Here is a 13,576-nt window from a genome sequence, read left to right on the forward strand (position 1 = left end):
ATTACTGTGCCATGTCTGTGCTATGTGTCATTTTCTCCTAGGATGGTGTTTCCTTTTATGTTTCCAGCCGGACAACATTTGCGCGTTCACTAGCTCGGTAAAAACTTCTAGGGTTAAACATCCGACAGAAACATTTTCCCACGCGGGAAAAAAGAAATTATTTCATGAGCGACTCGATGATGATGACGATGGTGCAGAGCTGGGACAGCGAGCCAGACATCGCTAATATGTCCAAGAGCGACATACTGAGAGGAATCATCACCGACAAACTGAGCACAGCCGCTCGGGAGATCTTATCGGTGGTGGAGCGGACTGTAGCCGACTATGAGGAGGAGGCTGCGGGCTTCAGGCAGGAGCTCGACCGGCAGAGGAGACTGCTGGAGCTCCTGCAGCCTGAGATAAAGCAGGAGGCAGGTCGGTGTTTTAGCCCCTGTAACATTTATTGAAGTGCTTTGAAACACTCAGCGGCCACTATATTAGGTACTCTTTCATCTTCTCGTTAATGCAAACAACAAATGAGCCAATCACATAGCAGCAACTTGATGTCTTCAAATGGCCAAGACAACCTACAGTAGCTCAAAATGAGAATCCGAGTGAGAAAGAAAGGTCTTTGGTGCCAGACGGGCCTGTCTGCTGGGATTTTCCCACGCAACCATATCTAGGGTTTACAGAGATTGGCCTGAAACTGACGATACGTCGTTTTTTTTGTACCTATCGTTTGTTTCGTAGGGTCTCAAAATAAACTGTGTACGCCAATATTTTTTCATGGTTTTGATGGTTACTGTAGTGGCTATATTAATTCCTTAGAGTTCTCTCTTTCTCTTATGATTAATATGATCACACACCGGACCGACTGAGTACTTTGGTTAGCAACAACGACGCTAAAACCATTGTGTGGCTCCGCCGTCCGCTTGTTTATATTCCACATAAAACTTTCACAATAAAGCTCAATATTCTGTCGAGACTCAAAAATAAACTCAAATGATATACATTATTGTCAAACATCAAATTTCAGATATTACATTAAACAAATTGGCTCAAATAAAAACATGTACTTATAAATGGCACTTACAGTCAAAGGAATAGAGGATCCAGACAAGAGAATGCCAGGATGGCCAGTGAAGATGAGCCAAAACCAGGTAGCTCCAAACACAAGGACCAGTCAAACAAATTGAGCACCTTATTCCTAAACGAGGGACTACATCTGTAGCATTAACATGGTTGGTTATGAACAGTCTGACACGGACCAGGAAATTGTACTATGCAAATTATAATGCAAACCGGTCCCCGCCATGGACTCAAACATGGAAAACCACTTTTACCACCTATGCAACAACTTGTCTAAAAATGTATAGCTTCATGTATCAGTGACTCCGCACCTAGTGTAGTCTGGCTCCAGCAGATCCTAGGAAAAACGTTGGAGATCTCTGTCCAGAAGACTGCAGTCCTAGAAACAGCTAAGATACTGCTTAGGACCCTCAATGCTCCAAAGCTTCTGGTATAGGACCCAAGCTCAAAGGATATGTGCCACAAAGAATTAAAGCAATTAGGTACTAGCAAGGTGTACCTAATAAAGTGTCTGGTGAGTGTATAAAACGTACAGGATACTCATCAACTTGATTGTAATGGAGACCAGGGGTTCCATTACCTGGTTGGTATTGTTAATAATAAATAGTTGGATTGGGAATTTAAAATAGGGTAATAAAGAAAACACATTAGTTCTTTTGGAGTCTTTTATTAGGTTATTTGACATACGATTAAATTGACAGCTTGTAACAGAAAAGAGACAGTGGGACTGGCCATCCTACCTGTGTCGGAGAAGAGCCAAAGTTAGAGCTGTTTGCAGTTAATCATTTATCAATAACCTAAACATATGTGAAATGAGAACTTGTAAAGGTACTCACCTGTCCTAGTTGTTTCTTGCAGGATGTGGAGCAAAAGAGTGAAAGCGGCTCAATCACCTGTTTAAGAGCTCTTGGAGCAGACCAGTGTGCCAGGTTAGGGAGTATGGATAAAGAGGGTTTTAATTTAGATAGAAATGGGTGAAGCTTATGTTATTGGTTTGTTTATAGTATGTGTTGGAAATATGTATATGTTTGTGATGTGCTTTAATGTTATTGTATGTTTGTTTGTGTGGAGGGTTATGTGTTCATTTTGATTAGTTAACCCCCATACTTGGGCTATTCCAGATGCTCACCTGAAAAGGTAGAGTATAAAAGGAAGCCATTTTGTTTAGTTGTAGTTAGTGTTTGTGCTGTTATCATGCTCCTTCTTTAATAAAGTGTCAATCCATGGATGTCTTTTACTCCAGTCTTGTGTCATATTATTGGACAGAACCTATGACCGCCGGCCAAAACTGACATTGATGTGGATCTTAACATTGCTAGAAACTTTTTTCCATTTATCTTCTATCATATCACATTTGGTTTTTCTAAAATTGAACATTAAACATACTTTTGCAGATGACCAGCAGCTGTTTTCCATCTGTGAAGATGGAGGTGGTCCATTACTGGATGATCAGAAGCAGGACAAATATGAGCTGAGTAAGAAGCTACTTTGACATACATGAATAAAGTTCAGTTCTAGACAGGACTGCTGTTTCATGTCTCTTACATGAAACAACAACATGTCTCTTATATATACATATATATATAAGAAAGATACATTAGCTCATGTCCTCTTAAAGCACAAACAGTAGATAGTAGCAGCATGCTCCCTTTCGGTTATATAAATGGTCAAGTTCTTGTTGAGCTGGGCAACACATAATTGTGACTAACATAAGAATTTATTTGTTCCTAGGGGTGGACGACAGTAGCAGCCTGGGATTTCAGGCACCGATAGAGGATGAAGAGTATGAATATTTAGAGCAGGAGGAAGGATACACGACAGAGCTGGATTATGTAACAACATCAAGGTTAAAAGACAAGTGCATAAATGTCTACTATGTACAAAAGTATATGTGTTATCTTTTGTATCCCAGCTCCCGTTTTTCCGTGTTTTCCTTAGGTTCTTGACTCAAACAGTCCCGTCTAAGAGGAGAAAAAAACATGGCAAACGTCGAATCAGCAAATCACAAAATTGCATAGATCTCAAAATCCGCATATTGGAAAACCCAAACATTGAAGTGCTTTCAAATACTGGTAAGTCTAAAGCAAACGTGATGTGAAATTTAAATGTTAAAAACAGAATGAAAACACCTCAGTACACATGAAACTCTGGAGCAGATGTGGAAGATTTCACTGTGATTGATTCAGTGTTCCTCTGTGTTCTAGTGTTTCGGATGTACCGGCTTCACAAGCTGAAGGTTCGTCGTGGTTTGAAGGAAGCTGACTTCCTGAAACTACTCAGGTCTACCTTCCCTCAGCTGGCTGGAGATGAACCTTTTGACCTTTTCTTATATTGCAACCTCAAGAAACTGAAACCTCTGCAAGTAGACTCTGTGACACCAGAGGAAATCATCAGAGTTTCTCGGGGATCTACCCTCTACATACGACTGCAGGTACTGTGCTGAGAAGATTTAACTGATCTCAACAGCGTTACCAAAGATTACAACACATTGACAACTTGATTTGAGAAGAAAATTCCAACCTTCTGTAAAACAGAAAGAAGATGCTGATGAAGATCATGAAGATCTTCCATCCACTGAGACAGACACCCATATAAATCTCAGAATCCGCATCCTGGAAAAGCGAAAGATTAATGTTTTGTCAAAACAAGGTAAGTCTAAAGCAAACATGATGTGAAATTTAGATGTTTCTGCTATAAAAATGCAGCACATGTAAGCCGTATATCACCTTGTTACCTACTAGGTAAGTTCTGAAGTGCTTTTCACCCTTTTACCTGCTCGGAGATCGGTCTATTAAACACAGGTGAAGCTGATGGTCTCCACCACACCTCTATACCAAAAACAGTCATTTGCACCTTGTAAATCACAATTGTTGATGCCAGTAATGCTCGAGAGCAGCTGAAACCCTGGTCAGGACCAATGTTCCCTCTAAGCTGCGTACTGCGTACAGAAAATCTAGGTTGTGCGCAAAAAAAAAATCTAACCTGAATTGAAATTAAAGTAAATATTTTAACAATTCTGTCTTTTGCAGTGTTAGTAAGTGACTGGCTGCTCCCGTATGGGGTTAGACCGATGCCACCTTATCCCATAGTCCAGCCAATAATGCGATTCACATTCGTATATACGCAGCTAATCAACATCGCTAACAGGCTATGACAGCGTCCTTATGTGTCGACACCGGTGTTTTAGCTAGCAAAGTGGCGTGACTGATGTGGCGTGAAGCCACGTTAGTGTATAACCATTGGAGATGTGAGCAGGACAGACAGAACAATTGACGGAATAAGTGTGGACTTTATACCAGTTTTTAAATTGTGTTGATAGGCCACGTAAAACCAGAGTTGTGACAAAAATATCTGCAATGTTTGGTTTTCTTCCTGAATATTATCATTGTTTATATTTACTGCGGGAAGAAATGGTAAAAACTGCGTTTTATAAGGAAAACGCTCGAAAGCACTCTCCACCTGTGAGCAAAGACAAAACCAAAAAGCCCCCACCCTTTCCCATTCGTCGAAAAATGTACCATGTCGACCAATCAAAACATGATATGGCAATATGGCATTTAGTGGTTTAGGAATGGGGGGGCATCAAATTTGATGCAGAACAGCTGACTGTTCCGTAAATAGTTTGAAATGTTTTTTTAAAAAAATGCCTTAGTTGCATTTTTAGGTAAACAGTTGCAAAAAACTTTGTTTGCAAAACTCAGTAACTTTTTTGAAGAAGTAACTATATAATTAACTGCCCGACATCAACTGTATTTTGCAGACAGAGCGTTACAGGACTATCTCCCAGACCAGACTCATACCCATAATACAAGTCAGAGCTTGTATGTAAATGTAAATGCTATAATTTGATTATTTTAATAAACCATGTAACTTGGATGGATTCGATGCTGGCATGACCACAGTGCACACGTCTGATGTCGCTCACAATGGTCCAAGGGATCGCTCAGGGAGTTTGTGTGTTCGCTCAGACACATGAAAAATTAGAGGGAACATTGGTCAGGACACATATACCGTTTGTGCTGCCTCCCTGCACTCTACATGGACATCTTCATCTTTCTGCACTACTCCCTGGTCTAAGAATTGTAACATATTAATAAAGAAATATGTACTATAATACCAAGAATATTTTCATTATAAAACACAATGAAAACACCTCAGTACACATGAAACTCTGGAGCAGATGTGGAAGATTTCACTGTGATGATTGGAACATTAGGAGCCCATGTCACCACTGGTACCTCCAAACTGTGAAAGCAGATTCCAGATTCAATTGGAAAGTAGTATCAGACGAACATTTAGTGAAAGTACAACAGGAAAGTGATGATTTCTTTCTCCTAATACTGGAAAAATTGAACTGATCTCTCAGCGTTCCTCTGTGTTCTAGTGTTTCAGACGTGCCCGCTTCACAAGCTGAAGGTTCATCGTGGTTTGCAGGAAGCTGACTTCCTGAAACTACTCAGGTCTACCTTCCCTCAGCTGGCTGGAGATGAACCTTTTGACCTTTTTTTAAGGGCCAAGCACAACAAACTCAAACCTCTGAAAGGAGACTCTGTGACACCAGAGGAAATCATCAGACTTTCTCGGGGATCTACCCTCTACATACAACAGTCACTGTGTCCAGAAGATTTAAGACTTAAGATCCGCATCCTTGAGGACCCTAAGATTGATAAGATCACAAATATAAGTAAGTTTAAAGCTTTTAACCTTCAAAGATCTTTGGAAGGATTTGATGCCGTTAACGTTTTCTACCTCTTATTAGCTCCTTAACTTGATTTAGAGGCTTTGCATGTCTCAAGAGTCCAACGTACTAGTCATCCAGCTCTCTGTGCAGGTTTGCTGAGTTACCCGTTTATTAGTTGATTCAGGAAAACATGTCTTCTAACTTGTCGATGACTGAAACTGCTTTGACTGTAGTCACACTGCCCGCTGTCTTAAAAAACCTCGTAACATTATAAAAGATACCTCACACTCTGGCCACTCCCTGTTTGAACTGTTGCCCTCGGGCCGACGGTACAAAGCAATCAGCGTAAGGACAAACAGACTCAAACACAGCTTTTACCAAATCAGAAAAATATGTCTTGATGCTGCTACTCCTGAAGTGATTTTATTTTACAAATTTTATTTAAAGTTTACATTTGTATGGATGATGCATTGATCAGAGATCAATTCTAATTTCGTTCTACCTGTGACAATGACAAAAAAGACATTCTGATTCTGACTTTGTGAGCTTCTCTGTTTTCTCTCAGTGTGTCAGAATCACCCGTCTCATGAGCTGAATGTTCCTCGTGGTCTTCAGGAGGCTGACTTCCTGGCTCTGCTGAGGTCCACTTTCCCTCAGCTGGCTGCTGGTGAACCTTTTACCATCTTAATTGGTCGCAACCACAATCTAATTCCTCCAAGAGTGGAGAGTATGACTGCAGAAGAGATCTGCAAGAATGGGACTGGGAATCCTGGTATTTACATCCGACTGAAGGTACTGCAAGAACCAATTTAACATCAGGGTGAAAACATTGTTTAAATGTGGAGCATGTTGTTCTGAATGAAAAATCAGAAAAAAACTATTCTTTTACTTTTTGGTGGAAATTTAGGGTCCAGAGAAAAGGTCTCTACAGAGAGAAGATGCTACTGCTGCTGAACTTCCTCCACCCAGCCTGGATCCAACCACACTGACCACTGAGTGAGTCAAAGAAAAGAGTAAGCTGCTGCTGTTAGAGTTTGTTATTTATGTCAACAGTTCAATCCAATTTTGTTCTTTTCCCCCAGAGTTGAGTCTGAGAAACCTCAGATCAGTCAATCAGACACCCACGTGCATCTCAAGGTCCACATTGTGGAGGACCCTCAGATGGATACCATCTCGCCCAATCGTAAGTTCAAAGCCTTTTAATTTATCTGTCCAGTACAATATTCAGTTATCACCACTGTGATCACATGCTGAGCTGAAATAATAAAGAGTAGCCGAGCATAGCTCCTAGGGTGGTCAGGACACATTTGTGACTATGAGGTCCTTTGTAGAGCTCTGTAGGCATGCTGCTGGATGGTTTGGGAAGCTTGTGATGACCTGAGTTTGGACCAGTTTGTCAAAGCACTTCATGATTACTGGAGCACGAGCCACTACACAGCAGTCATTCAGAATGCTGATGGTGGTCATTTTTTGGTAGTGGTACCGTGATAGAGGATTTCAAGCAAGGCTGTCAGTGGTAAGGCTTAATGTTGGGGACATGGTCTCTTTGACTGACAGGTGGCTGTAGCTGCTTCCTGAACCTCAACTGGACCTCTGGATTGTGTTTGTGCTCTTGGAGCAGTCAAAACACATTGAGCACCTTATTCCTAAACGAGGGACTACATCTGTAGCATTAACATGGTTGGTTATGAACAGTCTGACATGGACCAGGAAATTGTACTATGCAAATTATAATGCAAACCGGTCCCCACCATGGACTCAAACATGGAAAACCACTTTTACCACCTATGCAACAACTTATGTCTAAAAATGTATAGCTTCATGTATCGGTGACTCTGCACCTAGTGTAGTCTGGCTCCAGCAGATCCTAGGAAAAACGTTGGAGATCTCTTTCCAGAAGACTGCAGTCCTAGAAACAGCTAAGATACTGCTTAGGACCCTCAATGCTCCAAAGCGTCTGGTATAGGACCCAAGCTCAAAGGATATGTGCCACAAAGAATTTATAAAGTGTCTGGTCAGTAGGGATGGGTATCGTTTAGGTTTTATACGATACCGGTGCCAAATCGGTACTTTTGAAACGGTGCCGGTGCTCAAACCGGTTCTTAAAGAATGGAGAACACAAAATTGGTCCAAAAACCTCTCATGTTCAGCTGGTTTTTTGTAAAAAGATAACAATGTTAGCCTTTTCTACAGCTATGGGGCATATATGGTATCACTCTTGGCTGGAAGCAGTTCTTAAACAATGGAAAAAACACAAACTTTGTCCAAAAACCTCTCATATTCAGCTGTTTCCCTCTTTTTCTTTGGTCATTTTAGCCATTTTGGCCAGGGTGAAGGGAGTATCTGCCATCAAACAAGAAGACAGCTGCATGTAACTATGAAGGTGTTTGCTAGTTCACCTTACATGCATTAATGTAATAATGTAATAACCTGGTTAGCCTACTCAATGTAAATTACACACGAACAACATTAAACTACTCACGCAGAGGAAAAACGGCTGCTGCTGCCATCATCATCCTCATCATTTCTGCTACACTGGCAGGGCTAGGGGCCAGGACTCTCCTCTTCGGGTTTTTGGGGATGTTGCTAAATCCGGGTCCGATAACAGACACCACACCCGCAGTAGATGTGCTCGGTGTGAGGTCTCGCAGCAAGCTATCAAAATAAAAAATTAAACCAAAACATAATAAACTCAAAATACTGGGTCCAACGGACCCAGAACCGTGACATACATGAATAAAGTTCAGTTCTAGACAGGGCTGCTGTTTCATGTTTCTGATGTATGATCAGTAGACAAGTCTAATAAAAACATTTCATTCATAATTATGTGATAATTAGGCAACTGCAGTCCTCAAGTTCCGGTGTCCTGCAGGTTTTAGATATCACCCTGGGTCAACACACCCGAATCAGATAATTAGTTTATTACCAGGCCTCTGGAGAACTTGGAGACATGTTGAGGAAGTAATTTAGGAGGTATTGTTTTTTTTTAATGAGCTGTGGTGGATCAAGAACACATCTAAAACCTGCAGGACACTGGCACTTGAGGCTCCTGATGTACTGTCTCCTGATAGCATCTCCATGACACCGGACACTAAGCCGACAGACACAGCAAACCTTATCCCCACAGCTTGTATTGACAACACATTCTCACTTCCAGAGCGTAACATTTTACGCTAGGTGACAAATCGTCAATATATTACGTTTTTGGGCACCCAACTCGTTCCTAAATGATGACATTGGAAAAAATGAGGAAATATGAAAACCGTTTGGACTCAATCTACACGTTTGCTCCTTTTCTTATAATCGCTTGGGAAAACACTATTTAACGTCATTAAAGTGCTGGTTAAGGTTGGGAATAAGTTGAGCTGGGCGATAGAACGATAACGATATGTATTGCGAAATAACTTTTTCTTGTTAGAAAAATGAAACTGTTGCGATAGTCCTCGTCTCTCTCTCTTCCTCTCTTAAAAAAAAGAAAAAAAGAACAGCCAATCCAAATTAAGTAGCGCAGAGCTAAACCAATCACAGCCGCAGCGTCAAGTCACGTGACTTGTTACGTACAGCACAAGTGCCAAGCTGCACATGTATTTGTTTGGGAAGCAGCCAGCCACCGTGCCGGCCGGGTAATGGAGAAAATGAGTGTGCCGACTAGAGAAAAATCAACCGAGAGCTTGGGTGACCAGGTTAGAGAAGAGAACACAGATGACGGTTCCAATGCCGGAGAGATTGTCGAAAGGAAGGGCCGGAGAAATTCTGTAGTGAGGAGGTATTTCGGTTATTTGAAGTGTGACAAAAAAGTAGCGCGCAATGTAAATTGTGCCGAAAGCATGTTCCCACAAAGTCTGGTTATACAACATACCTTTTTTTGTCCCCTGAAGCAGTGCCACCCACTAGAGCATGCTCAATCTCTGACTGAAATCGCTAATTCGTCATCGAAAACAACCAGGGGAATCCCTGTGAAGCAGCAACAGTCAATTGAGTCGGCATTCTCCAGCGTCTTACCATATGACAAAAAAGCTGAGAGACATAGCGACATAACGAATGCCATAGCCTACTGCCTTGCTAAAGACATGCTACCAATAAACACGGTTGAAAATGAAGGATTCAAGCAGCCAATTAAGGTAATGGATCCTCGTTACCAACTTAAGTACATCTGCCCTGTTGAACTTATTATGGGAAATAAATATTTAAATCAAAACAAGCTGCTGATTATTTCACATTTTACTTGTGAGCAACAGCACATTTAAATCTTACAAATATAGTTATTTGGCTTTGGCTAACGTGATAGTCTGAAGTGCACGGGCCATCATTGGGGCCGGGTGGTGATGTCCCTGCCCTGTTTCAAAAAAATTACCCATCTTGGGTGTATAAGCATTTTACATCATTGGGCCCTCGTGACGTTTCGGCATTTCTTTCTATTTATTTCTGTGCCTCTCTTGGCTTTTATACTCTTTCTTTGCTCCTCCCACTCTTGGGTTTCAAACTTGTGTTTCTTAAAAATTCTTTCTTGCTTTTGTTTCTGTTTTTCTCTTTGCATGACTTTCTTGTCTTACTTTGCTTGTTTTCCCCTTACTTGTGACCTATTTGTCTTTATTTGTTTACTACTTTTCTCTCTGTTTGTTTTTCGTGACTTTCTCTTGTCTTATGTAACTTGTTTTCTCTTATGACCTCTTTAGGGATAAGGTTAGATTTAGGACTGGAATACAGGGCTGGAACGTCTTGTGTGGGTTGTAGACTTCGTCTCATGTTACCACTAGAGTGAAATCACTACCAGGATTGAAAAGTGACCAAAACATCAGCCAGAAAGCATACAGTCTAGCCCATTATTATTTATACCCCTGGCAAATTTTGACTTAAAGTGAGTTTTATTCAACTAGCAAGTTATTTTTTTTGATGGGAAATGGCACAGGTGTTTCCCAAAAGATAATAAGATGATATACAAGAGGCATTTTTGTGGAAAAAAAAATTCTCAGCTTTTTTTTACATTTGAGCAAAAAGTGTTATGTCCAGAATTATGCATACTCTTCACAAACTGTCAGTCTCTGGGAAAATCCAAAGTTCCATACCATTCCAAAGAATCCAAGCGGTTCTAAAGCATCCTAAATACCCTGATTAATTGGGAACTGTTCATCTGGACAAAGAACAAGACTTCTGGTCTTCTGTGGTTTTGTGTCGCTTAATGCGACTTATAATTCGGTGTGCCTCATGATCTGAAAAATACGGTAACTTCTACCTTTTCACCTTCCTTTCAAAGTCCAAGTTTTTGTGCTATGGTTTAGAGCAGGGCGATATGGCCAAAAATATTTATCACGATATATATTTGAAAATTTGCGATAACGATATAACTGACGATATAATTGATGCGAGACAAAATACAACTCCACAACATTACTAGCGCAAAAAGACAACTTTCCATTTATTTTCTCTTAAACAAGAAGCTGGTTTTTATGTACAGTAAAGCTTTATAAAAATGTAACAGTGCAAATGCAAATTCCTTGCTGAAAGTTTAACCAAAAGGCATTTCCAGTAGAAATGGGCTGACATATCCTGAGCATAACCATGTATAATATCCACTGAAGTTAAAACGAGGTGCTTTGCAACATTAAACTGCAGTGTACAGTACGTATTTTTCGGACCATAAGGTGCACGGGATTATAAGGCACATTAAGCGAAACAAAGCAGTCAGATAAATCAAACTTTATTAAACTCATTCTTGTTGCTTCCTCCACTTCTGTACCATTGATTCATTAATGTTGAATTCTCTGCAGCTGCTCTATTCCCATGTTGTTGCAGTATATTAATGACTAACCTTGTATTGTGGATGGATTATCTCAGTTGTTCTCCTGACTTAAGTTTGGTCCGTTTACAGCATCCTGCCATGCAATTGCATTTGTGTCTAACTATCAGGAACTTTAACGTTAACTTTTATAAGTGGAAAAGTGTTAGTGTTCGTCCTCCAGCTTCACTGTTTATGTTATGCTAACATAGCTGTGTCGCTAGCAATCAGGTAGCACATCATTATATACCAGCTAGCCCAACTTCAGTAACCCTACAAATAGAGCTGGGCGATATGAGATTTTTTCATATCACGATATGTTTTTTTCATTTCAGGCGATAACGATATCTATCACGATATAAGCCAAATAACTATATTTGTAAGATTTAAATGTGCCGTTGCTCACAAGTAAAATGTGAAATAATCAGCAGCTTGTTTTGATTTAAATATTTATTTCCCATAATAAGTTCAACAGGGTAGATGTACTTAAGGAACATGAGGCTTTTTCAGATAAATAAAGGCAAATATTGCAAACTACACAAAAGGCAGCCGCTAAAGCGTTTAAGTTTCAAAATAGAACAAACGAAACAGACTATTAAATTGTCAATTCCACTTAGAAACAAAATATTAATTCTAAAAATAAATCTTAGTTTGTTTTACAGAAGAACAGACAAAACTAACTTTTGTCAGTATCAAATAAACTGAGAACTAAAAGGAAATTCTCAATCTCTCCTTGTTGTATAGCTTAGCTTTTCAAACAGTTTTAACAGTTACTTTAGTCTGACAAAAGCCGAATGACGAATTAGCGCTTCCAGTCAGAGACTGAGGCTACGTCCACACGTACACGGGTGTTTTTGAAAACGGAGATTTTCTGTTTTCGTTTTAAAAAATAATCCCGTCCACACATAAAGGCAGAAATGAAGGAAAACGCTGCTATGAACATGCCAAAGCAGCAGGTGGCGCTAGATTCCTAACCGTGCAGAAATGTTGGCCAATCAGAAGTCTAGAAGCCTCGGTGGGAAAAAGTAAACAAAGCTGGGGCATAGAAGCAGACCCGAGTCGTATGTGTGGACGGACAGTAACTGTGTATATGTAAGCATTTAAACACTGCAGAGTAGAATTAACAGTAACAGTATTGTAGAAATTCATTTCACCGAAACAATAACGTGGCGCACAGTGTGACGCATGCACCAGTTTATTGTATTTCCAGACTTGCTTTCGTGCCGAGTAGCGTGCAATTTACAGTGCACGCTACTCTGTTTTTTGTCAGACTTGAAATAGCCGAAATACCTTCACACTACGGAACTTCTATGGCTCTTCCGTTCGACAATCTCTCCGGCATTGGAACCGTCATCTGTTTTCTCTTCGGTCACGCTCGGTTGATTTTTCTAGTCGGCACACTCATTTCCTCCATTACGCGCTGGCTCCATTACCCACTGCCTGCTTCCCAAACAAACACACGTGCGGCTTGGCACTTGTGCTGTACGTAACAAGTCACGCGACGTGACGCTGCGGCTGTGATTGGTTCGGCTCTGCGCTACTTAGTTTGGATTGGCTGACCTTTTTTTAAAAAAAATTTTTATTTTAAGAGGACAAGAGCGGCGAAGTCTATCGCGATAGCTTAATTTCTCTATCGAGTAAAAGTTATATCGCGATACATATCGTTATCGTTCTATTGCCCAGCTCTACCTACAAACGTCACTGCTGTTTAGTTTCCTGTCTTCATTTATGTTGGAAGTGATAGCAGAGCTGTACCTTTTAATTCTTTCAGAAATCTCTCAGTCAGAACATGCAATATCATGCTTAGGTAACTAGCGAAACTAGCGAGCTAACTCCCGCTAGCTTCCTGCTAACTTCTAACTCCGTTAAATGTAATAAATTTGGTTTTCATGGATGCCTGGAAGTTAAACTTCATAGTTTCACCTGGTTAAGCAGCAATGCTGATCGTTTTATTAAAGATGAAAGAATTTAGACAGTTTTTAACTCTCAGTGATGCTGCAGTGTTCATTTGACCTGAAGCATACGGAGTTTCGGACCCAGATTACTCCCAG

The 13,576-nt window shown here is 40.5% G+C and overlaps 1 protein-coding gene across 1 annotated transcript in view; it reads left to right on the forward strand.

Moving 5' to 3' along the window:
• Window positions 1-88: 88 nt before the first annotated feature.
• The window catches only part of LOC101477648 (uncharacterized), a 35,061-nt gene continuing 21,573 nt past the window's right edge, over window positions 89-13,576 (forward strand). The window contains exons 1-10 of the mRNA XM_024800930.2: window positions 89-414; window positions 2,463-2,543; window positions 2,800-2,914; window positions 3,007-3,140; window positions 3,273-3,499; window positions 3,603-3,717; window positions 5,453-5,752; window positions 6,315-6,541; window positions 6,657-6,745; window positions 6,832-6,932. Coding sequence (XP_024656698.1) covers window positions 165-414; window positions 2,463-2,543; window positions 2,800-2,914; window positions 3,007-3,140; window positions 3,273-3,499; window positions 3,603-3,717; window positions 5,453-5,752; window positions 6,315-6,541; window positions 6,657-6,745; window positions 6,832-6,932 — 1,639 coding nt within the window. The 5' untranslated portion in view covers window positions 89-164. The remainder of the gene's footprint in view (window positions 415-2,462; window positions 2,544-2,799; window positions 2,915-3,006; window positions 3,141-3,272; window positions 3,500-3,602; window positions 3,718-5,452; window positions 5,753-6,314; window positions 6,542-6,656; window positions 6,746-6,831; window positions 6,933-13,576) is intronic.

The sequence above is a fragment of the Maylandia zebra genome, linkage group LG3 (assembly GCF_041146795.1).
Source record: "Maylandia zebra isolate NMK-2024a linkage group LG3, Mzebra_GT3a, whole genome shotgun sequence".
NCBI lineage: Eukaryota > Metazoa > Chordata > Actinopteri > Cichliformes > Cichlidae > Maylandia > Maylandia zebra.